Source organism: Paroedura picta, chromosome 3 (assembly GCF_049243985.1).
Source record: "Paroedura picta isolate Pp20150507F chromosome 3, Ppicta_v3.0, whole genome shotgun sequence".
Taxonomy (NCBI): Eukaryota; Metazoa; Chordata; class Lepidosauria; order Squamata; family Gekkonidae; genus Paroedura; species Paroedura picta.
This window is the reverse complement of record NC_135371.1, coordinates 149,309,078-149,335,131: the sequence shown is the minus strand read 5'-3', so window position 1 is coordinate 149,335,131 and position 26,054 is coordinate 149,309,078. Positions and strand designations below refer to the sequence as shown.

General features: G+C 46.4%; 1 protein-coding gene across 5 annotated transcripts in view; it reads right to left on the bottom strand.

Annotated features, from left to right (window-relative positions):
* The window catches only part of DIP2B (disco interacting protein 2 homolog B), a 183,180-nt gene that overhangs the window by 18,511 nt on the left and 138,615 nt on the right, over nt 1-26,054 (bottom strand). For 4 of the 5 annotated variants that reach the window (XM_077328631.1, XM_077328626.1, XM_077328630.1 and 1 more), the window contains 19 exons: nt 23,919-24,116; nt 22,299-22,390; nt 21,588-21,698; nt 18,635-18,758; nt 17,276-17,385; nt 15,893-15,995; nt 15,394-15,458; nt 14,525-14,618; nt 13,375-13,494; nt 11,154-11,268; nt 9,969-10,108; nt 8,781-8,917; nt 6,693-6,773; nt 6,060-6,187; nt 4,863-4,977; nt 3,700-3,901; nt 2,592-2,701; nt 1,531-1,611; nt 1,027-1,150 (listed from right to left, as the gene is read on the bottom strand). In XM_077328631.1, coding sequence (XP_077184746.1) covers nt 1,027-1,150; nt 1,531-1,611; nt 2,592-2,701; nt 3,700-3,901; nt 4,863-4,977; nt 6,060-6,187; nt 6,693-6,773; nt 8,781-8,917; nt 9,969-10,108; nt 11,154-11,268; nt 13,375-13,494; nt 14,525-14,618; nt 15,394-15,458; nt 15,893-15,995; nt 17,276-17,385; nt 18,635-18,758; nt 21,588-21,698; nt 22,299-22,390; nt 23,919-24,116 — 2,250 coding nt within the window. The remainder of the gene's footprint in view (nt 1-1,026; nt 1,151-1,530; nt 1,612-2,591; nt 2,702-3,699; nt 3,902-4,862; nt 4,978-6,059; nt 6,188-6,692; nt 6,774-8,780; nt 8,918-9,968; nt 10,109-11,153; nt 11,269-13,374; nt 13,495-14,524; nt 14,619-15,393; nt 15,459-15,892; nt 15,996-17,275; nt 17,386-18,634; nt 18,759-21,587; nt 21,699-22,298; nt 22,391-23,918; nt 24,117-26,054) is intronic. The other variant, XM_077328628.1, reaches the window with a different exon arrangement.

Here is a 26,054-nt window from a genome sequence, read left to right as displayed (position 1 = left end):
ACCACTACACCCCAGTGGCCACTCATAGATGCTCAGCCTAAACACCTTTCTCCCCAATCTGAACCTAAAGTGGCTTACATTGATCTCTCCCCATTGGTATCCTTGTAATAGCCCTGGGAGGTGGTGTAGGCCGAGAGCTTGCCAACATGGGAGGCAGAGTGAGGACTCAAACCTGGATCTCCAAGAGCCTAGTGCAACCACTACACCCCAGTGGCCACTCATAGATGCTCAGCCTAAACACCTTTCTCCCCAATCTGAACCTAAAGTGGCTTACATTGATCTCTCCCCATTGGTATCCTTGTAATAGCCCTGGGAGGTGGTGTAGGCCGAGAGCTTGCCAACATGGGAGGCAGAGTGAGGACTCAAACCTGGATCTCCAAGAGCCTAGTGCAACCACTACACCCCAGTGGCCACTCATAGATGCTCAGCCTAAACATCTCTACATGGGGATAGTATGGAGAAGGAAGAAACCTATGCGCCACTCTGAGCTGTGTGGAGAAAGGGGAGAATAGGGACTGAGGCATGTGTTGACCCATGAGGTCCCTTCCAACTCTATTATTCTATGATTATATGATTCTAGAGGCATTCTCTGCCCTGAATGCCAAACAGCTCTACTAGCTTCTAAATGGTGGTTTGTGTAGGCAAAGTCTACTTATGCAGTCTACCCACGCAGACATGAACCACTAGGTGCCTATTTTACAGATTGTAACTGATCTTTCCCTCGTGTAGAGGAGAGTATCACTCTGGGGAGTGTCCTGCACAGAACAGTAGGAAGACAAATGTTCTCCAGAGCTGCATTGATGCTCCATGACACTCATCTAGCCTTAAGAAGATTTCTGTTTTAAAGCCTTCACCCACAAACTGAGGTACAAGGTGATAAAGCCTGGCCTTGTGAAAGCACGTTTAGCAGAGTGGCCATCAGCTATTCAGGCCTCCTGGAAATATCTATTCCACGTTTGCTACATGACTTGTCCTGACTGAGCCCTTGGTTTCTAACAGAGGCATACGGTGGTCAGTGTCCCTTACCAGGAGGATAGAGCAGCACCACATTGTCACCGGCATTGAGGTGTCCCTTTTCAAACAGAATCGATGCGATTCGTTCAGCCCGCTTGTGCAGCTGCAGGCAGGTGGCTGTGCACACTGGGGCCCCCTGAGAAAGAGAAAGGAGCACAGTCTAAACAAGTAAGCAGAGCATGAAGGAAGCACACCAGAGACTTCACTGGGCCAATACTGGCCACTGTAGGTCTCTAAAGCACCACCTGCTCACCACCCCAATGCATTCGGGCTGACACAAGAGATGCCTTTAAGGAACGGCTGTTCTCCCTGTATCTTGCCCGATGTTGATACTGACTTGACTAGCCCTGTGTGTTGAGGCATAATTAAAATAGCACACAGCCTTGAAGCTACTCTTAAACCTGGGAGAAACACATCTGCAACTGTGAGCCCCCCCCCCTCAATTTCACAAGGAACATGATGCACTGAGCCTTTTGCTGATCTCTGCAGTAGATGTTTATGAATCCCTCGCGGTACCTTGGCATTGAGCAGAAGGAACAGCATGTGCTCTGGGGTCGCTTGAGCTCTCCACTGGAGCACCTCTGACAGGAACTGATGCTGCAAGGAGAAGAGAGTGCAAGTCAGAAGGACCACCTCAGGGTTTCAGAGGGCAATGCAGAGAGGCGGGAAATGTCACAGGCCTTTTGGCTTTTGAGGAATGACACCAATGGGAGGGGAACGTGGCGGTACAGGACAGGAGCTGCAGAGAAGAAGGGTTGAGATCCCAAACAGGCTGCATGAGCAAAAGCCTGGTTGGTGGGATTGCCAGAGACTCCCTTTTGCTGGCTGCCCATTAAGTACCTGGTGGGAACACAAAGGCAGTGTGAATTCTAACATAAAGCTGCTGTGACAATGTGGGCCTGCCCTTTGGTATGGTGTTAGATCAGGCTTTATCAACCATATCACCATATTGGGTGATATGGACCATATATGATTGTATTGACTTCCCCAAGCCCCAATGGCCAGTGATGGGCCTGCAGGGATTGGGAAGGGAAGGGATCCCGGGGATGGGGGAGTGTATACAGCTATGCTTCCCAACCATATTCTGCATGATCACACCACTTCTGGGGTTTCTTGAAGCCTGAATAATGTTTCAGGGGTTTCTCAATGGTAGAAAGGCTGTGTTAGATAATGAGCAGGAGCTACAGGGGCTCAATGCATAGGCTGCAGTATCCTCCTCCTTGCACCTATGACTCCAGCTGGGTTTCCTGCAATGATGTTAGCTTTATTCCCACATTCCAGTGACAGCAGGTGCAATCCTTGCTTTGATGTGTAGATGGTAGGCCTGTACACAGGTGGAGCAACCATTTCCCCTGGATTTGCAGCAGGATGACACTGCTCTCCTGCCTCCCAAGGCATAAGGGCCTGGAGAACGGCACAGCCTAGCAAAGCATCACTATGGTGTCATGGTTTCCAGCCTGGGACTCCGATGCGTCTTTTTGGGAATTGTGTTTATTAGGCCTGCAATGGTGATGACGAACAGGAGGCAATGTTTTAACCTTTTTTAAAAGGATGAATGAAGTGCCACAGGAACTCACCTTTCTCACCAAGTCATTCTCTTCTATCTGTCCAAGGTCCCTCCCAGAGGCCTGTGCGATGCGTTTCCCGGCAACCAGATTCCCCACCATCACAGAGGCAGGACCGACACCTGTTGGCAGACGGCAGCGGAAAACACTTGGTAAAGGAGGGAAATTATACAGATGTGTGCAAGCAGTTGCTAAAAGAAAGGAAAGAGGTTCCTAAGCATGTGACTAAGTCTTACAGCCTCCATTTTGGGGCCCCATAAGGCAAAACTGGGGGATGGACAAAGCTGAAGTATTAATAGGCAGAAGGGGGAGAACCCATTCTAGGAGTATGCAGATCCTTTGAGTTTCACTTAAGAGGCTTCAAGGGATTTTCTGAGCTGGATCTGAGAAAGCCAATACAGCTATAGCTAGAGTTTCCAGGGATCCAGACATGGGGAAAAGGTAGGAGGGATGGGCCAGGATGGTGCAGGTGGCACAGTGAATCTAAAGGAAAGAGGGCTGAGGTAACAAAAAAAGCTTCCTGTTTTTGAAAATTGTGAGCACATAAATTTACAGGATTTAGAAATGCTTTCTAATGAAAGTCAACCAAACAGCAGTGATCAAGTAATGAGCTACTCTTTATGTGTTTTGCCTATACAGAATAAATTGTTCTGATTCCATCCAATCTCCAATTTCCAGTCTGAAATGAAATTCTATAAGGAAACGCTGGGGAAAATTAATAGGATCTAGCATTCCGGCCTCTTGTGGCGCAGGGTGGTAAGGCAGCAGAATGCTGTCTGAAGCTGGGAGTTTAATCCCATGAGGCTGGGAGTTCAATCCCAGCAGTCGGCTCAAGGTTTGCTCAGCCTTCCATCCTTCCAAGGTCGGTAAAATGAGTACCCAGCTTGCTGGGGGGTGAACGGTAATGACTGGGGAAGGCACTGGCAAACCACCCTGTATTGAGTTTGCCATGAAAACGCTAGAGGGTCAGACATGACCCGGTGCTTGCACAGAGGATACCTTTACCTTTAGCATTCCAGTGAGGATATTTTCACAATCTCTAAGAATAACCTTTATAGCCACTGGGCCAGGGTTATTGTTCGAGAGGTCTCCCTTTTGTTCCAGGATCAAGGTGCCTCACCTGGTTGTTTTTGCCGAGGTTTTGGAAGGTTGGTTACGCATGTGTGGGGACACATGAGGATGTTACATGGGTGAAGTGACCCCTCTAGGAAGTGTTGTTTGGTCTGAGATATATGGATCCCTCCTAGAGGAGTTTTTGGCAAAGTATTGGCTGGAACAAGAGCGAGGCAATATACTCCCACTTGGTGGATGCTGTCAATCGCCTAAGAACAAGAAAACAGAGGATCATATTCCAAAAAAGACTCTAATAGCAGTTAGTTTTTCATATAATCATCCTGGATATCCAGGGTCATCTAGTCCAACCCCCAGCACAATGCAGCTGGAACTCACAACTACCTGCCCACCCACAGTGACCCAAATTTCATGCCCAAGTGATACCTCCACCAATGATCTCCAGAATCCAGCCTGGCCTGGAGGCAATTCACCTACCCACATCAGTAATTTTCATCTCCATGAGAGTTCCAGAAGAGAAACAAGCAAATCACTCAAGAACTTGTTGCCATATTAGAAATATAACATGGCCACTGCTACATTGTGGATAATATAGTGAGCTAAGAGACAGTTGGAAGTCAAGCAGGCACATAATCTGCTACCGAGATTTTAACAATCTCCACAAAAGAAACCTCCCATGCTCAGAGTGCATAGAGAAGCAATTGGGGGCAGAAGAGATGGGATGTGGCCAAGGGGATTTGTGCTGGAAGAATCAAGCCAGAGATTTAGTGCAGTCCGTACACAGGCAGTGAATGAACTGCAGGTCTTTGCTTGCAAAGGAAACAACTTCCTCTTCCTTGATTACCTACACCATGCTACACCACCCTCATTCTCTTTGCCCTTGGAGAAATGTTTATATTTTTCTCCGCTTCCTCCATTGGTTGCTTTCAAACTTGTTGTTGTTAGGTACGAAGTCGTGTCTGACCCATCGCAACCCCATGGACAATGATCCTCCAGGCCTTCCTGTCCTCTACCATTCCCCGGAGTCCATTTAAGTTTGCACCGACTGCTTCAGTGACTCCATCCAGCCACCTCATTCTCTGTCGTCCCCTTCTTCTTTTGCCCTCAATCTTAAATTCATCAATGAATGATAATAATACACTGGGTGCTTCTTAAAAGGATGCCAGCAACCCACTGAAAGACAGGGACCAAACCTGCCCAGGCTGCTCCCACCTGCAGCACTCGGCTCATCCACTGAAAACTGTCCTCTTCAGAAGCATCAGGCCGCTGCTCAGCAATCACCACAATCCTCTCATCATAGAACACAGTCACGGAGAACACCGCAATCCTTAAAAGGGACAGACAAACGTGAGGGAGCGTACACTCTGCCTTGAGGAAACCATGCCCGTAGATCTAGAATGCAGCATTTTCGATGCCAGGAGAGAGGATGCAGAAGAAACCTGTGTAGACTGAGAGCCTGGCAATTGCTATTTAGGTAACATAAATCAGAAGTCCAGTGACTCCTTAAAGACAAACAACATGTAATCCAGTATGGGCTTTCGTGAGTCACAGTTCGTTTCCTCAGATACGAGAGGTCAAGCTTTTTAGGGAACCACTTGTCCAGCATGTACACAAAAGGAAGTGAGCCAGCAAGGGGCAGCCCAGCAGAGAGGGACGGCTGTTTGGGAAACATCCAGGCGTAAAACTAAACCTCAGAAAAGAGAACACATTTTTCACGAATCCCTCTGCACTGTTTTGCCAGCGTTCTTCACCTATACAAAATGAAATCCGTATTGCACCACTGCAAGAAGTTTCTGCATCTGCGTAGCTCTCTAGATTTGAAAAATTGTACAGTCCATTTTGAAACTTCTTGCAAAATGCTGTCAGGTCTTGAAAGCAGGAGGAGTTTTGTCCAAATTCATAAAACCTCCTGTGTCTGACAGGGAATCTTCAAAACTTGCAACCCCCATCAAGTAAATTTATAGTGTTTGAGAGGATCCCCCACTTTAAGCCCTCAGTCCTGCTGCTGTTGACAGAGCACCCCAAATTAGGAAGCTCTGCTGTTCCCTGTCACTTTTCAGCCAAGGTCGGGACACAGCGATCCTCTGTTTATTCACCATTATTTACAGTTTGCTACATTGCAGCATCTTCACAGTGGTTTGGAGTTACAGCAATTTAAATCATCATAAACCAGGGGTAGTCAAACTGCGGCCCTCCAGATGTCCGTGGACTACAATTCCCAGAAGCCCCTGCCAGCAAATTGTAGTCCATGGACATCTGGAACGCCGCAGTTTGACTACCGCTGTCATAAACTTTCAAGCACACACATATTTTGCAAAAGATCTTACAAGCAAATAGCTCAGAGCGATATAAGCAAACAGCTTGGCAGGATCATGCATTGTATCATCACCCAGGAAGACACTCACTAACCTTCCTCTATAAACGGTCTTTATAGATTCAACAGCCAGTCCAGTGGCCACAATGTCATCGGCATTATGTCTGCGCCCGCTAACAATCAGCAGCCCATCTATTTTCCCAACAACAAACACCAGGCTACCCTGTAAGACAAAAGTTATCGAAAACAAATTCATTCTCTCCTGACTGCCTATCTTGTCTTCGTTAGGGCCCTCTACTTATACGCAAGAGAGGCAGGTCCTTCTGGGGATGGGGGGGGGGGAGACAGCTCTACAAGGCCTCGAGACCCACTTTATGTTCCCAGTCTATGGGGCTGAAGGTCACTAGCATAGAAAGCACAATCTCATCCCTGAATGGCTGAACTGGGTTAATGAGTCTGCCTCAAGGGGCCAGGGAAGATGCCAACCCATTTCTTTGGGAACTGCAAGAGGAAGACTAAATAAGCAAGGAAGATTAAAATGTTTCTCTGGTTTTAAACTGAGGGACGAAATGGTACCTCACATATAGAAAGGTGGTGAAATGATGATCTAAGCCATTAAACTATCGGATCCTTGCACATATCTGCGCATCAAGAGTAAGCTTATTTCAGACATTCGCAGACCACCCATCCCCAATGGCGCAACATGAAATAAAAGCAGTTTAACGTACAGGTCCGACAAAGCCCAGCAAGCCAGAGCGCACAAACGGCACATCGCCCACAGGAGAGCCAGCTGAATTCACAGGGATGACCTGAAAGAAGACAAGAAAGGCCACGGCTGTCAGAAGGGACAGAAGGCACAGGAAGAGAAATGATGCAGCATGTTCTCAGTATAGCCCTTTCTAGATGCAATTAGCTGGGGAGGGAGGTTGGGGGGAGGAGGAGATCAATCCTTCCTCTAGAACCCTACTGCCGACATTAATTGGAACTGAATGCAAACATGGGCAAAACAATGACTTTCCATGACAGGCCCAAGGGAGTTCTGCTGAACAAAAGCTAGTGAGATGAGGAAATCTGCTGCTGTGGTTCTCCTCGGAAGCCAGTTCCTTCTCTGCAGTGCAAAACTCACTCTTGTCAGGACAGGATGTGCACCACCCACCACAGCTGCCCCTCAAGCGCCTCCCTTTATTATTGGGAGGAAAACTTGTACTCAAAAGTTCAGCTTTTGAAAACAAAACAAAACCCAGAAATATGGGATCCATATTTGCCAAAGATTGGTTTTATAGATGAGATTGGGGAGAAGGAAGGCCAGTAGGGCCTAAAGAGGCAACAGGGAGTGGCAGTTTCCTCTGATTTGTCCCTGCTGCTCAAAATTTCTGTTTTTGAGGGGATTCCCCCAGGAACAGCATTTCTGAGAAAATTCTGAGCAAGAGTTGGGGTGGTGGCAGAAAGAAGCAGGAAGCTGACAGAAATCCCTTCTATCAGTGGACGTTTGCCATGGATCCAACCGACTGTGTAAAGAATGGGAAACGTCTTCTTTTTTGCAACAACAGGCCTCTGAGGACAAACAACTAGCCCACATCCCACGCTGAATCTCTCCTAGCAGCACTACAGAGCAATTCATTTCTTGAGCAGGGAGAGTCAGTGTGCCTCTTGTTGTATGGCCAGAAGGCTAGCACCTCCAAGTCAAAGAGGACTCCTACAAACTAGATCTGTCCAGTGAAATAGGACTGGGATTTGGGCAATATTGACCTGGGGGCCCAGCTCTGGGATGCCCTGTGATGCAGAAATGCTGGAAAAGATCATCAAGAGCCTGCTAACACAGACCAGTTGCCTACATATGGAAAAATCAAAATGCCCCATCAAGGGAGGTGACAACTGTGTGCATGGAGTGTGAGAGAGTGTGCCAAGATGTGGTGCACAGAAATTAAGCAGTCCCCCTTCCCAACAGAGCCCCTCCATAGCTCCATGCTGGTTTCCGCTTCATGGTTACCATGCATTTTCAAATTTTGCATTTACCATCTTACGGTTCTTCAAAGGCACAGTTGAAATTTTGCATATATTGAAAAATATAACAATTTAGTAGCTCTATCTAGTACAACACATTTCTTAAACACATGAGGCGTTCAGGAGAAACATGTGCATGTCAAGAAGCACAAAAGCATTTCCAGTCTCTCAGATGGGAAATTCTTTAATTTCAAAAAGCAAGCAAATTCTAAGGTCTTTATCTTTAAAGCAAACAAGAGAGAAAAGTCTGCCTCAATCTGCAGAAAGTTTAAAGTTTGCAGCTCTGACAGGTGTTATTCTGCTTTTTAAAGTCTGGCATCTGTTATCTACAGTTCCAATATTCCTATGCTCCTTTTTGTGATGTTATAAAAAAAGGATGGCAATTCATGGATGGGCCAGACTTTCAGTAGGATGCTACCATACATTGCTAAATTTCAGTGGCAGATTCCTTTCCAACGCGTGGACAATTCTTAAATTAAACTGTTACAAGAATAAATGATGCATCGGATGTCTCCGGTTCAAACCACACCTTAACCACAGACTCACCAGTGGCCCTTTTACACTCAAACCAGCCTTTCAGCCCAAACTCCTCGTCAAAGCTGTAACGTGGGGGTTCAATCTTGGGGATGTAGCTCACAGGGATGTTGCATGGGCTACTAAGATAATGCACACTAAGTGCTCTGAATGCTTTATGAATATACTAACAGCAATAAAAGTCTAACATGTGAAAAGCTCCAAGACAACCTGTCTGTTAATTGGATCAAATGCCATAATTCCCTGGAAACTAAAAACAGGATGCAGAAATTACATACCTCAAATGTATTTTTAGTTACTCCAGTCAGCCCATAATACATCATCCCTCCCGTTCTGGAGCTGACGCAGATTTCCCCAATTTCATCCGTCTTGCAGAGCTGGGGAGGGCCATCAGGCTTCACGATGCACATCATTCCTACAGCAAAGGAGAGCAAACTTCATAACCAGACTGGGGGCTTGGCATTTTGGGGGTCTTGAAAATACAAAAAGCATTTTAGGGAGAAGAAATGGTTTGAGACCAAGTCTGAAAACTGGATGTCCTTTGAGGGCTTCAGCACGTATATTAGGATGTGGGTGTCAACTACTTCGTTAAGAAGCAACTTCTGTGTTCAGGTGAGTATTCCTAGTTTGTGTTTCCAGGGTTCAAGTTAAACACTTAAATATTGAGTCTTAACGCCGGTCTGAGCACTTAAAAACAAACCTGAGAAAAGCACACATGCACATACATAAACAAACACTGTTTTCTTTGAGCATCTACTCTTAAAGTCCTATTTGGAGCCTCTCCAATCTGGTTTCAGGCCTGGTTACGGGACTGAAACAGCCTTGGCTGCCCTCATGGATCACAGAGCACAATGCTGCTGCTTCTCCTGGATCTATCGGTGGCCTTTGATACTGATGATTGTGGTATCCTTCTGGGCCGGGACTGGGATCCACCAGAGGGGAAGTTTCAGAAGGTATTGCTGCTGCTCAGCCTTTGGCCTGTGGGGTCTTGAAAGACTCTTCTTTGTGCCTTATCCTCTACATCAGAGGTAGTCAACCTGTGGTCCTCCAGATGTCCATGGACTACAATTCCCACGAGCCCCTGCCGACGTTTGCTGGCAGGGGTTCATGGGAATTGTAGTCTATGAACATCTGGAGGACCACAGGTTGACTACCCCTGCTCTGCATGAAACTGCGGGTGAGGTAATCTGGAGATTAAGGACAACGGCGCCTTGTTTTCTTTCCGGCACAAAATGGCTGAATAAACTAAGCCACTTACAGATAAAAAGGACTGATTGAAACATTTGGAAGGTATTTAGCAGAGTGGCACTGGACTGAGTGGCAGCCAAGGTGACTTCAGAAATCAAACAGTCTTTTGTGGTAAACATTGTGCCAGTTATAATCCCATTATTTTTCATGACAACTTTTAACAGTCTTGGAGCAAGACTCCACAATACTCCAATATTATCCCACGACTATGACTTCACCTCCTGGCATCACGTGACCAACATCCTGCACGGTAAGAGCAGAATTCTTGTCTTCAGTATTCACACGGATGACACCATAACTCAACCCGTTCATTGATAGGATGGCTCTTCCAGGCAAGGGTGCTCCAGGAACACCAGGCCTAAGAAGGAAAAGCAGATTTCATGTACAACAGAGAACAGGTTTTCTGAAAGTACCACAAAACAATGGACATTGTTAGCTTCCAGGCTTTGGATAAATGTCTTGGACGGCTTAACACAGGGGTAGTCAAACTGCGGCCCTCCAGATGTCCATGGCCTACAATTCCCATTAGCGTTCGCTGGCAGGGGCTCATGGGAATTGTAGTCCATGGACATCTGGAGGGCCGCAGTCTAACTACCCCTGACTTAACATAACCTAAATTTAGAGAAAAACAACATCTTACTCTAAACTTTGGTTGATATGGAGCTCACAATGCGTTAGGGCCTCTTGATGCTGAAAGCCAAAATCATGCCAAGAAGGAAAATGAGCTGCACAAATCTACCCACAGGCACGTGTGGGATATGTGCTTCTTTCTCATAGATAACCTTAAGTTATTATGTTTGTATTCTAATGGTGGTCAAAGAGGAAAAAAGCCCTGAAACAGAACTTACTATAAAGACATTGACGGTATGAAATCAACCAGGCGCAGACCTGAAAGGGACTTTCACTTCTGAACTAAAATACAGCATGTGTTAAATTACAGCAATAAAAAATTGTTATTGTGACTGAAGCAATTATAGCCGTCTTTTCTAGTAAATAGAAACCATTTATATTGTTAGCCATTATAAGTCAAGAATGAATGAAGACAATCTATTGGGGGGGGCAACCCCCCAGAATGCATAAATGTTTCATTTATCCAAAGTGAGCAATAGAACATTTACACACTGGAAACTTCACTGCCCCAGCTCCCGTGCAGAAGCACAAATCAGGGGCAGATGAGATGCACTGGGCCAAATACCGCCCCCCCCCTGTGTGGGTGCAGGAAGAGATGGGGCAACCTGCCATGACTAAAACTCCACCCTGCAGCCTGGCATGAAATCTCCAGTGCGTAAACAGTCATAGTGCCACCAATTTTTGCAGTTACTCTGCAAAACAATGAATATGCCTGTAGGAACTGCAGAGTTAAAACAAAGGAGTACAGCTATACAAAAGAGATATGGCTGTACCTCCGAATGGCTACTGTCATGGCTTCAGGAGATGTTGCACAAGGGCATATTGCCTCTGGTTTCAGCCCATGGCTCTGGAACAAGCTCAAGAAAGCGTCACAGGAGGACACAGACCCTGGAAGGCAAACATTCTCATTTGAAACTGAGCATTAGGGGTTAAGAGAACATGAAGGCTGCGTAGCACCACAGCATCTACCGTTTATACGGCCCTCTATGTCTCCAAAGGATTTACTGCACTGCAGACAAGCAGAAGTGCCCTAATAGAGTGCCTCTTTGTAAAATAAGGCTGCTTCATTTAATTAAGGCACCGTAATAAAGTCTTGAAACCTCAAGCATCTTACATCATCATGTGCAGCAGGCCTATTGGAAAAGCAGCAACCCAGGAAAGCTTAATCAAAACTTAAACAGCAGCATCGATTTGGACATCGCGTTTTCAGAACCATCCCTCAAAAGGTCAGATCCTTTCACAGAGTCTTCATGACTCTGAAACGGCTTTGCAGAAGAAGGTTTCGGGGTTTCAAAGGTTCCCCCCGCACCCTGCAGACAACAGCTCTTGGTGTAGCCCTCTTCCCTTTCAGTATCTTGTCCAGAAGCCCTAATGGCACTCATATCTTTCCTCTCACGAACACCATCTGGTCAGGCACTCAGTTAGGCCCCATAAGCAGCAGCCCTACCCCATGCAAAGTCTCTCAAAGACCCTCCAAGTCATCCCCTGGGAGCAACTGAAAGTGCTCCCATGTCTTCTTTGCTATGGTGCCACTGGATGACTCTCTTATTTCTCTCACGGGCAAGTCCTTCTTTGATGAAGCAATTCTCACACGATGCTTGTGCATCCCCCAATCATTTCACTGCAATACTGAATGTGAATTGACATCAAGAGACCACATCTGCCAAGGAATTTTCAAGTACTAAGCTTTGCTCCCTTTGTCAAGATTATTAATTTTATCTGCTCTTGGGAAGAGGCAATGTACAAGTGACCTTTTTATGAAAAAACCATTTAACTACTGACATCCTAGATCACTGTAAACAGAAAAGGTAACAAAAATATCCTCTGTATATAGATAACCATTTCTATTTGTGCAGGTGAGTGGTTAGAACACTCCATCTATATTATTTTGCTGCAGTAGCTCTACAAAATTTATTGTTGTCATCTCCAGTATTGCAGCTGACAAGACAGAGCCAGAGAGATCATGCTTACTGCCATGAAAAATACTTGACAGGAAGAGGGGGAACCAGAATTACAACCTTGTAAGTACTGAGACTGTGGACAGTACACAAAGAGAGCTTCTGAGCACTGGGATCATAGTAAAGATCAAGTAATGAGTGACAGTCATTGAGGTATCTTCTCTACTGCTGAGTATTGTTGCCTCCCTGCCCAATCAAGATGTGTGCCTGCAGAGATGGCATGGCACCCTTGCTTTCTGTATGGGTACAGTAGCAATAGTCCAGAAAGCAGGGGTGAAATGGACTTGCAATTACACAATGGGGCTCTGCAAGCAGATGAGGGTCTCAACTCATGGTTTTATAAATCATGTAGACTATATGAAAAATACGGCAAATAGCCTGCACATTAAATCGCAAAATGTATAATGCAAGCCGCAGTTTGTATTCACTTTTTCTCCTCTAAAATATTATGGCGATAGCAAACATTTTATGAGAAACGTATCTTATAGACACATCTACCCCTCTCCATTTTCCTGTTTTGCAATGATATTAATAAAGAATGTAAAGCAATTCCCAGCTGCAGCAATGAGAACCAGGAACCTCGGAATTGCTCCTAGACTACGCCCCTGAAAACGTTCTGGCTCAGTTTCTAGTGCTGCTGGCTTTTGAAGGAAACACAAAGGCATGAACAGCCACATAGCCACAGTGGAGCACAATCCCCTTTTCAGTGCTCACAGGCACAACAAGACTGACAGACAAATCAGAAGAGTATGTTTCTAACGAGTCACCTTTCCTCTTGAGGCAAAGATATTCTCTGGCGACTTGTCTCTCATGGAACTGTATAACACCTTTAGGCCCCGTCCTAAATAAAACTACAGGTAATGCTGCTATCACGTGCACACACTCTGAGAGATGTGTTTTCAGCAGGACCATGTTTCCCACACATGCAAACATCTTCCAGTGGGTTATGTCTAGATGTGCATAGCTGGCTACATTTGTAAAGACTGTCAGAAGGGGAAAACACACAGGAAGGCTAGAGAACACAAAAACTACTTACAAGGGTTAGCACCATCAGTTACAATCAGCATCCGCAGGGAACTTAAGCTGACATCTCTTTGGTCCCGATGGGCCATCATGGCCCAGTGCAAATCTCGACATTTCACCAGAGCTACTCTAGCTGCAACGCAGAGGAATAACGGAAAGGAGAAGTCAAAGGGTTGGATCACAAGATCTGTCCATCTCTGATGTTCTTGCATTCCCCTCCTCTTTGCAGTACCTTCTGGCCCCAGGAAAGTTTATTACCATAGTTGTGTACTCCATAGTTGTGTACTCCAAGTACTCACTTGGAGTAATAACTACATAGGCCAGCGGGGTGCAGAGGGAAGGGGGGGATCACCCTGTCTGCTGACAGAAGAGGAAAGGCTGATTTGAATCTCTTCCTCCTTCAACCTCTGGACTCACATGGCTATTCGAGTTCTCAGATCCTATGACTCTGGGGATAGTCTTTTCTGGGCTCTGAAAGGTCTGCTGGGAAGGGGAGAAAAGATTTTTCATCCCCACACACAGATTATGGGATCCTTCTTATAGCATGGGAATGCAGACATGTTTGCTATTTCTTCTGGGCATAGAAAGTGCCGTCAAGTCACAGCTGACTGATGGCCACCTCGCAGGGTTTTCAAGGCAGCAGATGTTCAGAGGTGGTTTTGTCGCTGCCTGCCACTGTGTCATGATTCTTGTTGGTCTCGCAACCACATACTAGCCAGGGCCCACCTGCTTAGCTTCTGAGATCTGACAAGATCGGGCTAACCTGGGCTATCCAGGGCATTTCTTCTACTGTGGTGATATAAATAGAAGTGAAAAAATAAGAGGCAGAACCACCAGGAAGCCATTTCTGCCGGGCATAAAATCTCAGGGTTCCTTATCACCTTTCTTGATATCTTGTCCAGTTTTGTGCAGCAGTAGAAAACCCTAGATGTCACCCACCTCACCCCAAGAACCCACTTTAATCTGCAAAAGCCAGATATGCTAGAGCAGGGGTAGTCAACCTGTGGTCCTCCAGATGTCCATGGACTACAATTCCCATGAGCCCCTGCCAGCAGACACTGGCAGAGGCTCATGGGAATTGTAGTCCATGGACATCTGGAGAACCACAGGTTGACTCCCCCTGTGCTAGAGAAAGGCAGTGTGCCATTCAATTCCTAGGCTACCTTTGTGAGTGTGCACCCTCTGTACCCAAGAAAGAGGGCAGGTTTTCATCACCGAATAGGGCACGCTGATAGTATGCAGCTTGTTCATTACACTCTGAAACGCAAAAAAAAGAGAGCCAAACTTATTTTTCAAAAAAGCCATCCACATGCTGATAAAACAATAGCAAGAAGGCTGTATTTCCAAGAATACATTGAGGAATCTTTAAACACACACACACACACACACACACAGCTGAACTCCCTCAACCAGCATGGCAACTGATATTCAAAGACATCCTACTTCTTAACAAGATGTCTACCCTCAAACATCTGCACAGAAAGCAAATCTCTGTTCTTAAAGGAAATTAATTATCCAAATTGGCATTCTATGCATCAGCCCTACGATGAAAGTTGGAATCAATGACGAAGAAAGTAGAGTGGTTCATGGAGGTGTACGGTAAGATTGGAAGGAGGAGATATGAGTTTGATGTGATATCAAGCTATCAGCCATGTTTAGTGGCCTCTATCCACACCTTCCTGCCTGTACATGGCTATTCGGGACACGGTTACGCCTATCCCGCTCCCTTCCTTGCTTGTCTTGTACTGGGGGGGAATGAAACAGTCAGAGGATTTGCATTTAGGCCTGCATAATAGGAGTCAATTATGTACCACCATGAAACTCTGATGGATTTCTCTTATGTCCACATTTTATTGGTATACACTGCCTACAAACATCTTTCCTTCATCATCATGAGGAATAGAAAGCCATTATTCCTGGGGAAGCCACAGATTTCGCATATTTTACGCTCCATATTGCCAAGTAGTTCTTCAGAATTCCTCTCCACAATGCACCCAAAACAGGTTCCCACCCCCTCAAAATGGTGACTCACAGTTAGCATGCTGTGCCACAAGCCGGCATCCTTCTTGAAATCCAGGACATTCACTATGGTTTCACCTAAAATGAAAAATAGGAAAGGGTCTGAAACATTATTCCTGAACTCCAACTTTCCATTCTACTGAAAGGCAAGGCCTCTTGTACTGTTATATTTAAACCCTGAAAAACCAAATGCTCTCTTACCTGAACATACTTCCCATCTAAACAAGAAAGCAAAAGTGGCAATCTACACTGCATGTTATGCACACCTGAGCAGAAAGCCACAGGGAAGGGGGCAGGGGAGAGAAGAACGGCATCAAAGTAGTTTTGTTCTGTTTTACTGTAGCAATTGTTTTAAACTGCTGAACAGCCTGACAGGCCAAGAGAGACATATTTTAAAGTTTTATGACTGGAGTATTTTGGTTCCTATGCAAGCCCCGAACTTTGCACCATGGCTGAAAGGGAGCACCACCTGCCCTCCTGCACGCAAGACATTCAAGCAGCACGGCACTCACCTTCAGAATAGTTGCAGGCCTGAGACAGAGCCTGGCAATGAGACAACATGGCTATTCGGGACACGGTTACCCCCATCACGCTCCCTTCCTTGCTTGTCTTGTACTGGGGGGGAATGAAACAGTCAGAGAATCTGCATTGATGCCTACACAATAGGAGTCAATGCTGTTAACATTACATTAATCATTCAGAGGTGTAGGGATGAAGGCAATGGGTGAGTTGACAGAGAGTGTGAATTGTGCTAGTAAACTGTATTCTAGCTACAGTGGAGAAATTAAAAAGCCTGGATTTTCTGTCCTGCGCCATTCCCCACTACCTCACAAGTGGGCTTGGGAGCCGGTGCGGGAGTGGTACACAAACCCCTCTCCTCAGGCAAACAAGAACCTTTACAATAAGTTCCAGGACAAACATCTGAGGTGCTGCACTAACCAGAAGAGCTGCCCTGAAGCGGAAATATATATCGTATTTGCCGGCGTATAAGACGACTGGGCGTATAAGACGACCCTCCAACATTTCCACTCAAAATATAGAGTTTGTTATATACCCGCCCCGCCCCTGCATCTCCCTGTGACTGGCACTAGTGCACAAGTGCGCATGTGCGAGCTCTGCATAGACAAGGGGCGAGCTGGAGCGCAGGTGCTTCCTGCCAAGCAGAACGAGCTGGTCACGCCGAAAAGCCTGGCACCCCTGTCTCGCTGCTGATGCTCGCCGCAGCCACGCTGATGACCTGCTGTGTCTGCGCTGGATACCGCGTGATACTGGATGGTATGTAGAATGAAGTGGGCGGGCATCGGGAGGCCACTATGGGCAGCTATGTCTATCCCAACTGAAGGGCACCCGGCGTATAAGATGACCCCCCCCCACTTGGAGGCATGTTTTTCAGGGGGGGAAGTCATCTTATACGTCAGCAAATACAGTATTTAAGAAGAATAGACAACAGCAGCACAAAGGTCAGAGGAGTTTTCAGAGTTACTTAGTCCAAATTACCAATGCAGATGAAAGAAATCACATATCAATGGAATGATAACAGCACATAATACAAGCTGCTGAAACTGAGCAAACCATCAGGAAAGAAGCCGGTGTACTGGAGGCCTTTAGCCCTCTTGACAACTTTATCACAAATTTATCACAAGGCTGATGGGTCACTGTCTCTGAGCATTCCAGGGGAAACTACACCTTCAGTTTGTAATGACATAGAGCCACAGCTCAGTGAAGCATGGATGGGGATTTTGAACAATCCTTAAGTGATGGTTACAGTATAAACTTTAAAGACAGCACGTGAAGAATATATGCAGTTTTCTGCAGGAAGCTCAGAACAGCCTGGAGACATTACAAGTTCAACAGCCACCAGCAGTTGGTTTTGTCGACTCCCATTCCCTGCCTACCTCAATGTAAGCGGGTTCGGTCCCTGCATTTGAAATGTTGGGCTGCCAGTCCTTCGGCGATTTGGAGAGGTACTTGGAATCCGTTACCACCCACTTGAGCCTAGGCCAACCTAGAACCAGAAAAAGTCCTTAAACCTAATGAAGTGAGACTTTTCGACAGACAGGTTATCACAGAATATTTGACTCCGTGAGATGAATCAGTTGCATCCCTTACAAACCAGATGTAACTTTTGTTTAAAAAAAAAAATAATGCCAGGTTTCTAATCCTCACAAAGAAGAAAATCATTTTAAACCATTCTATAATGTTGTTTATTGTTATTATATTGCAATATTATTGTTAATTGTTATCACAACATTATTACAACAAACGGAGTTACCGATATTGTTCCTGTTTCATGTAAACTGCCCAGAGCCTCTGGGGAGGCTGGTATATAAATACAATAATAAATAAAAGAAAAAACACACCTAACAACTTAGCTAAGGCAACTAGGAGCTACAAGAGACAGACACAAAAAGGTATGGCCTCCTCACACATTCTTCCTATGTGGAGATGGTATGCCATGTGGGAAAAACAATGGTGTGATGCTGAAAAGATGACAAAATGTTTGGGTTTTTACACTTAGGCACACAGAGGTGTTGTACATCAGTGGTCCCCAACCTTTTTATCACCAGGGACTGATCAACGCTTGACAATTTTACTGAGGCCCCGGGGGGGAGGGTAGTCTTTTGCCAAGGGACGTCGCCACCACTTGAGCCCCTGCTCCACTTGATTTCCCGCCGGCGCCCCTGATGTCCCGCCGCCCGCTGGGGGCGCTGCCAGCAACAGCTGCACAGTGCCATTCCAAGGGGGAGCCCCAGCCATGGTGGCTGCTAGAGAGCACCAAAGATGAGCCAGCGGCAGCGTGGCAGGGCAGCCCCTGAGGCAGCAGCCAGGGAGTAGGATGGGGAGGAGCCGTGGCCCAGTACCGACTGATCAACGGACCGGTCCTGGTCCCTGGACCAGGAATTGGGGACTGCTGTTGTACATGGTACATGTGTAGGTGTGAGAAGTGGCCATTGGGTAAGCAAAAGCTCAAGAAACACAGGGCTGCTTTGTACAACAGCAGAAGTTTGGCTTATAAGCCACTGTGAAGCCTACCACTACCAGCTTGATTTTAATTGCTAGTCCGCAACAAAACACATCAATTTGCTGCTGAACAACAAGGTGGCACACACCTCCCGCGTCTGCCTCCTTTCCTTCCCTTAGTTCACTGCTGCTTACTTTTTTGGAAACTGAGACTGCAAACTCAATCTGGCCGGTCTTGCATGTTCTGCAGCATGCCACGTGGAGTGAGGGCACCCCATAAAACAACCACATACCTTTGAACTGCACAATTTCTCCATTCTGTGTTTTAGGGAGACCCTTTAGGCAAACCTCTGTGGTGAGGGCCAAAGCGATGCCGCAGCTGCCCAGCAGGAAGCCAATCTGTTGGCCTCCAGCATCCTGTGGGGAACAGAAAGACACTTCAGTGATGGGCAAATGGAGGGGGAGGAGAGAGAAACAATGGCAGCTTCACACTTCCCAGAAATACCCAGGAGTTCATAAAGCTTTCGTAACTGGATGTTAACACTATGATAAAAGAAAAAAGACATTCAGATTAATCCATGAGTGGTTCGAAGTTCAAGTAACTACAGCCACAATGGGAAGTATAGTGACACTGAAAGTTCAGACAATAGAAAGGCAGAGAGGAGAGGCAACAGAACACAGATGGGGGAAAATATTGCCGAAATCAAAGTGAGTGGAAGGAGCTACCGGCCAAGTCTGCAATGAAACCATTCCGAGGATGAAAATTGCTTAACATATGAGCATAGCATAACAGATATCCTCAGTCATACCCATAATTGCTTTTTAAAAACTCATATATCCTTATCCATGGTTCCTCTATATATTTGTGAAACAGCCTGGGGGGGTGGAACGTGTCCGGCTGTCTGACTTGGAATAGGGCCAATTAGGATGCAGCCAGCCTGACTGGCCCTGCCCCTCCGTCCCTGGACTCTAGCCTCTTTGCTCTCAGACGCGCCCTCAGTGCCTGGAGCCAGCACCAGGTAAGGGGAGCGGGCCCTGGGCAAAGGGTCTTGGTGGAGGGCCTGCTAATGAGGGCCTCTTGGAATTGCTAGGCTGGGCCTGCTAACGAGGGCCTCTTGGCATGCTAGGCTGGGCCTGCTGAAGAGAGCCTCCTGGCCTGCTAGGCTGGGCCTGCTAACAAGGGCCTCCTGGCCTGCTGACTGCCTGCTAAGGAGCTCTATCCTGGCCCTGCTAACACAATGGCCAGCCCCCGCCCGCCCCACTTGATCCGGCTGCGAGCTGCAGCCCAAAGCCACCTTAAGCTGCTTGGCTGAGGGTCAGGAGAGGGGACCCTTTCAAGGCCCGTTCTTAGGAACGGGCTTTGAAGCTAGTTTGATATAAATAGAGCTCAGTTTCTCAGGACACTGAATTCTGTCCTTGCACAGAAGCCACAGAGCCCAAAGTTGTCATGAAACTGCCATATTCCTTACCAAGCTCTTGCCTCAGTTGCTTCTATCTACTGAAGAAATTCATGTTCTTTCCCATTCTGTGCACTGCTTTGAATTTGTGCAACTAAGCCACCATAATGCCACCAATGAGCCTAAGTGCAACCAACAGAAGAACGGCGGTGGACTGGCAGGCCCATCATGTGAGAAATGACATACAGGCAGATCTGCACTAGTGGGATGGGGATGCTAACCCTAGCAATGAGAGTTTGTGGTAGAACTGGACATGAGACCCTACAGGTCTGAATATGGAGCAAAGGCATCCCCCACCCCACAGTCCAATAGATTAGGAAAGTGGAAGGCACTTCATCGCTTCCATTTAAACACTACTTTTAGCTCTCCTTCACCTTTCACAGGGAGCAGGAAAATTTAAACCTCTGTTTTCTGCTCCCCATGAAAAGCTGTGGGGAGCTGAAAGCAGGGTTTAAATGGTTCAGAGCCATTTAAACCAAATAGATGAGTGGCAGGGAGCACCTAGCTACTTAACTGTTGTTCATGTAGAGGCTCTCATTAAACATCACAAACCACCATTCAGATTGGAATTTTGTATGTTTTTATTGTAATGTTGTTGTTGCTAGCTGCCAAGAGAGTGGCAGCTTCTAAAGTTAATAAATAAATAAATAGTAAGGACCATGTATTGCTATCTGAGAATCTCTGAGGAAGCGTGGGATAAAAATGCACAGGTCCATTTTGTTTTAACCAAATTTAGAAACACTGTTTCATGTCGACTGAACAGTCTCTTAATTTCTTGAAACAGTAATCTAGAAAAATCCCAATATTGAAGAGAATCAAGGCAATTTTAAAAAACAAGGCAGCCCCATGAAAATCAGCAAGATCACAAAAGTAACTAATTCCTATATGGGTTTTTCTTAAAACCTTTCTGGCCATGTGACCCACCAAGCACGCACTGATCTTAGTACAATTACCAAAAGTTGTTGGTGCTCAGTCTCTGTAAAAATAAGAAATTGGGGGGAGGGGAGGGGGGCTTTCATGTGTCATCTATTCTTGTCTACTCCGTGGAGGAGGCGGATACTGTATTTCACAACATTTATCTGCATGAAAGCTAGGACTGTCAGGATCTGTCTGTCAGCCCCCTGCCATGGTAATTTAGTAAAGTCATTTGCCAGGTATCAATGATGTATCACTAATCACCTGTCAGGGCCAGCTGCCACTGTACTGTCATTAGTGAATGTGGGGGGAGAGGTAGCCTGTTAACTGCCAATGGCCTGGGAACGTCTACCTGGTTGTAACTGTCTCTGTTGCTTGCTTCTGCTGCGTATCTCTTTGTGTAGTCAATTCACATTCTTGAAGACAGAACCAAGGGAGGGAGAGAGCTTGGATGTTAGCAGTGTGGCTGGCCTTGGGCCAGTCTTGCAGGGGTGATGTCACATGCACCTGGATGCAGGACAGGGCAAGCCCACCTTTTTCTAAATGGGCCATTCTCCTGTGTGTCTGGGGGTGGGGTTTTGAGGGTTACGTGGATTAGTGTATTTAGTTTCGGCAAGAATAATCATGAGCTTTGTATCGTTGCCTCAATAAATTGCTTTCGCTGCTAATGCCAAGTCGATGGGGGCCTGACAATGATCTCCAGAACTCCTCTTAGGCAAGTTTGGGACACCCGTCAAAATCTAATCACATCCAAGGCTGATGCAATCTTACTTGTCAGCTGTCAGATTTTTATTACGGTCACAGACCAGCAGACTGAATTGGTTTTCACCCCACATCTTCAGCCTACCCTCTTTCTAAATTACATCAACATTACCTTTCGGGTTAGAGGTACCTCAATTGGCACTGGAATGACTTCTGCCAGCAAGCAGCCATAGAACGCCACCATGAACATAACAGGGTCATTGTTGGGGTAAACAAGGGCTACCTGCAGTTTAAAGAAATATTCAGTTAGGCAAGGCAGAAGGAGCTGCATTAATGCTTGGCCTACTGTACACCCAAGTCAAGATCAGGTGTGCAACTCAGCCAAGGGCATACATCAGTTCACTGGGTGATGGCAAGATGAACAATTCAAAAGCCGCAATTTTTAAAATAAAGTTTTTAACATGTGTAATAAGACAAGGGGCACAGACCCACCATAACGCTTCATTCATTCATTCATTCATTAATTCATTCATTCTTAACTTTGATTTATATCCCGCCACTTTCCATGAACTCATGGCAGGTTACACAACAGATTAAAACTCCCATAAAATCAAACACAAATCCCCTAATACCATTAAAACCCCATTAAACAGTGTCATAATCCCCAATCCTCCCCGATCTAGTCAATCATCTAGTATAGGATTTGCAGAATGATGTAGCGTTGGCCCGAGGAGGGGCCCCAGTTGCCCCTGAAACCCGGCCTCAACCAAAGCCCTGGCGGAAGAGCTCTGTTTTACGGGCCCTGTGGAACCGAGACAGCTCTGTCAGGGCCCTCCACTCTTCTTTTAAAAAGAAGGAGAGACCAAGTAATAACGTTTCTTACTCTATCACCAGGTTTCAGTACGGGTTCATTTTTGGTGCCCAACTTATTTAGCAACGTATAGGCCAGCTTCAGGCTTCTGCTCCACAGCTTGCCTAGAACAGAGAGAAAAGCAATTGTTTTGCTGTCAGTCAGCCACAGCCCCATGTATACAGAGTAAGCACTACAAATTAGGACCCAGGGTCTTATTAGGTAGGCATGGAAATACCCTGCACAGGCGCAGCAGATACATCAGAGTAGCTAAGGTACAAGAACCAGATGGGATTCCTGGTTCCGAAGCTCTCACAACAGGTCCCAAGGACAACAGATGCCTCCAGGATTTCCCCTCCATTCCACAGCTAAGAAGGGAAACTAAAGGGTCATTGGGCTGGCAATAAGTCCCCTGTGCTTTAATTGATTAAGGCCCACTCTGATACTCCTAAAACCGTTATGATTCTCAGGCCTAAAAGCAAACTGGCAGCATCATCATTTCCCATTGAGGCCAATTCCAGCAGCAGCAGAGCTTCCTTTTAAATATAAGCAACAATCCATATTTTGAGAATTCATCTACAAGTTATCTTCCTGGCACAGCCTACATCCTACAATTCCATGCAACTAGCTTTTACAGCTTCAAAGATCACCTTTAAATGTATAATCTGTGTCTGGTGAAACATTGCAGCCAGAGGGTGGGGAGGAGGGTTGAATAGGATTTCCAGAGATTATGGGGCAGGCCTTACATCACTGTCTTCCTTGCCAAGCTTAGCTAAGGCAGACGGAATTATTCAAAATATATATATACGCTAACAGAAAAGCTTTCGGCTTCCCTTAGAAGGCAATTTGGGGCACCTCTCAGAAGAGATCTTGTATATACAAATCATCTCCTTTTCTGGGTCCCTAGAGAAACGCAACAGGGAAGCGATTCACATACGTCACCAATCAACTCAGGTTGGATCTAAAATGGCAACAGCTGCCTTTCCCCCCACGGGAGTTAATGCGAAAAGGTTCATTCACAGGAAGCCATCCCAGGCCCAGAACACAGTGTCCTTAATGGCACCAGCATGATAAAGATTCCTCTCCTATTTACTTTGCTACATGTATAATTCACTAAGCCCGTACAGGTTCGGGAGGCATGAAGACATTTATTTTATTTATTCTCACAAAAAGCCAGGAAGAGATGGCATTAATATTCTAGCTTAGTACATGAAGCAGCAGGGCCAAGACAAATAGTAACTTGCCAAGGATACCCCAAGCGAGCACCAAGGAGAGATCTGCAATTGGAAACCAGCTCCCCTCGGTACCTAATCCAATATGCTGCACGGCAAACATCTTACTGAACAGGGTTGAGTATTGCAGAACTGGAATCCAATCTTGGTAGTTCTATCCTACTGTTGACACAGTTTGGATTCCCTATTTTCATGCACTCCCACCTGCCATTCCTTGTAGCCCCTCATCTAGTGGCATCAGCGGCTTATGCTGACTACAGTTACTCCTGAAACCTGTTATCAGTGGAGAGGAGAAAACAAGGGACACGGCCAAATGCTACTCTTCTAAACAACCTGCTAAGCGAGATAGACACAAAGCCACGTGGAACTGAAAGTCCCACTGTGATAAAGCAGATGAATTTATGAGGAACACCCAACTCACCATACGTCAGGGTGTAGACAGGCTTCCCGGTGACGTCCAGGGCGGTCAGACAGGGGCACTTGGCCTGTGTGGTTCCCCAGCGCTGCAGAGCTGCTTCCAGGGCAGGGGGCCAATTGCATACAACTCCCAGGGGTTCACCCTTCACTGGTGTCATCTGGCGTCCTTCTGGCTTGGGTTGATTCGGGTCCGGCTGTGGAACTGCAAAGAGTATTCCCAGATTTTTAAAAAGCCCTTCACAAAAGGAACCGGCTCAGCATACTGTACTGAACCGTGCAGAAGAAGTCTAGATCATTGATGCTAAGGATTTCCCCCTTCCTCTCAGCAATGACTTTAGAAATCAGGGTTTCAAAATCCATTTCTCAAAGGTCAAGGCAATTGAACCTATCTGTTGCTAAGAAAAGATGCTTCCCAGCAGGAGATGGGGTAACTGTACCCTTTTGAAGACACAAACTGCGGATGTTAACTGGACTGCATTTGGCAGGAACCTGCCATTATACTGCTGTGCAATTACGTAGCATCAGCCAGGTAAAATACCAAAGAAGTGACAGTCCGTGACCAGAAAGGCTAAAATCCCAGCCATCCAGAGAAGCCAATTGAAAAGGGTCAAGATAAAGCCTGTAGCACTAGATGCAGCGTTCAGGAAGAGACTGGTAGCAGAAAAAAGCATAGAAGGCGAGGCCACAGTGGTCCAGAAAGACTTGTAGATTAAGGGGGGTGGGTGGGTGGGTGGGAAGAAGTGAGAAAGGTGGCATCACAGACAAAAGAGATGCTCTTACAGGCATCCAGAGCAGCAGGGCAGATGGCAGGAATAGATGCATGAAGCATACATGACAGAAAGGCACTGTTATCTTTGTGAACAGAAGGTCTATTAATGTTCTTTTTTAAAGGATTTATTTAAACGGGGTGGGGTGGAGAGAGAAGGACAAGATCCAGATGGCTGGAACAATTAGCCACAATACAGCTGGCCTGCGTTATCATAGTTTTCATTGCAATCTGGAGATCTGCAAAGAGGTGCTAGGTGTGTCCAACCGGGGAATGCACTGTTCCCACCTGAGAAGTACATTTCCCCCTTTGCAATGTTGCTCCAGACGTTGGAACACAACTCTTGGATCATACAAGGTGACTGGTTGGCTTGCAAAATGTCTTGGACCAGCATTGAGGGGGATAAATTGAGGTGGGAGCAACAAAATAGTCAGGCTTCCCTAAGCTCACCTCTATGGCTTGAGCAGGAACCCACCTACGCCTATTTGTGGCCCAACTCTACCTCTTTATGTGTAGGACAAAATGCCACAGGCTGCTGGGTATTAAATGAGGCAAAAATAATAATAAAGTCATGAGGTGGGATGTATGCTACTATCAAAGCTTTGCTCCTCCACCCCACTTCCAAGGCGACTCCTGCAATTCAGCGTTCATTTTCTCAAGATCATGTCAGATATTAAAGGGACAGCAGGATGGACCCATGCAGAGTTTTCTGCTCAGCCTCACCTTCCTCACAGGGTGTCTGTTGTGGGGAGAAGAAAGGGAAGGCGATTGTAAGCCGCTTTGAGACTCCTTCTGGTAGAGAAAAGTGGCATATAAGAACCAACTCTTCTTCTTCTTCTACCGCTTCCCGTTGCAGACACATCACAATTTGTTTCTCATGCTATTCCTGGGAGTCCCCAGTCCCCCAGGAGCAGCAGTTCAGGCAGATAAGCAGGCTGCAGTATATGATGGGGAGACAGGAATGTTCTGTGTCCCTGAATAGGTGCCTTGAGTGAGTGAGTCATCTAGATCAGGGGTAGATCTAGAAAATGTCATCTAGATCAGGGGTAGTCCACTTGTGGTCCTCCAGATGTCCATGGACTGCAATTCCCATGAGCCCCTGCCAGCAAATGCTGGCAGGAGCTCATGGGAATTGTAGTCCATGGACATCTGGAGGACCACAGGTGGACTACCCCTGATCTAGATCCAGTGTAGTGAAGACATGATGCACCTTGTAATAAGCAAAAGGTGCTCTTATCTCTCTCTTTGCCCCCCCACCTCCATCTTTGGGTCCACTTGGTCAAAGACAAGGCAACCAACCAAGAATGGCTGGGCAAAATGCTCGGGCTCCTCCAGACAAAAGGCTGACTGAGCAGCGGGACTTATACTTGTTCT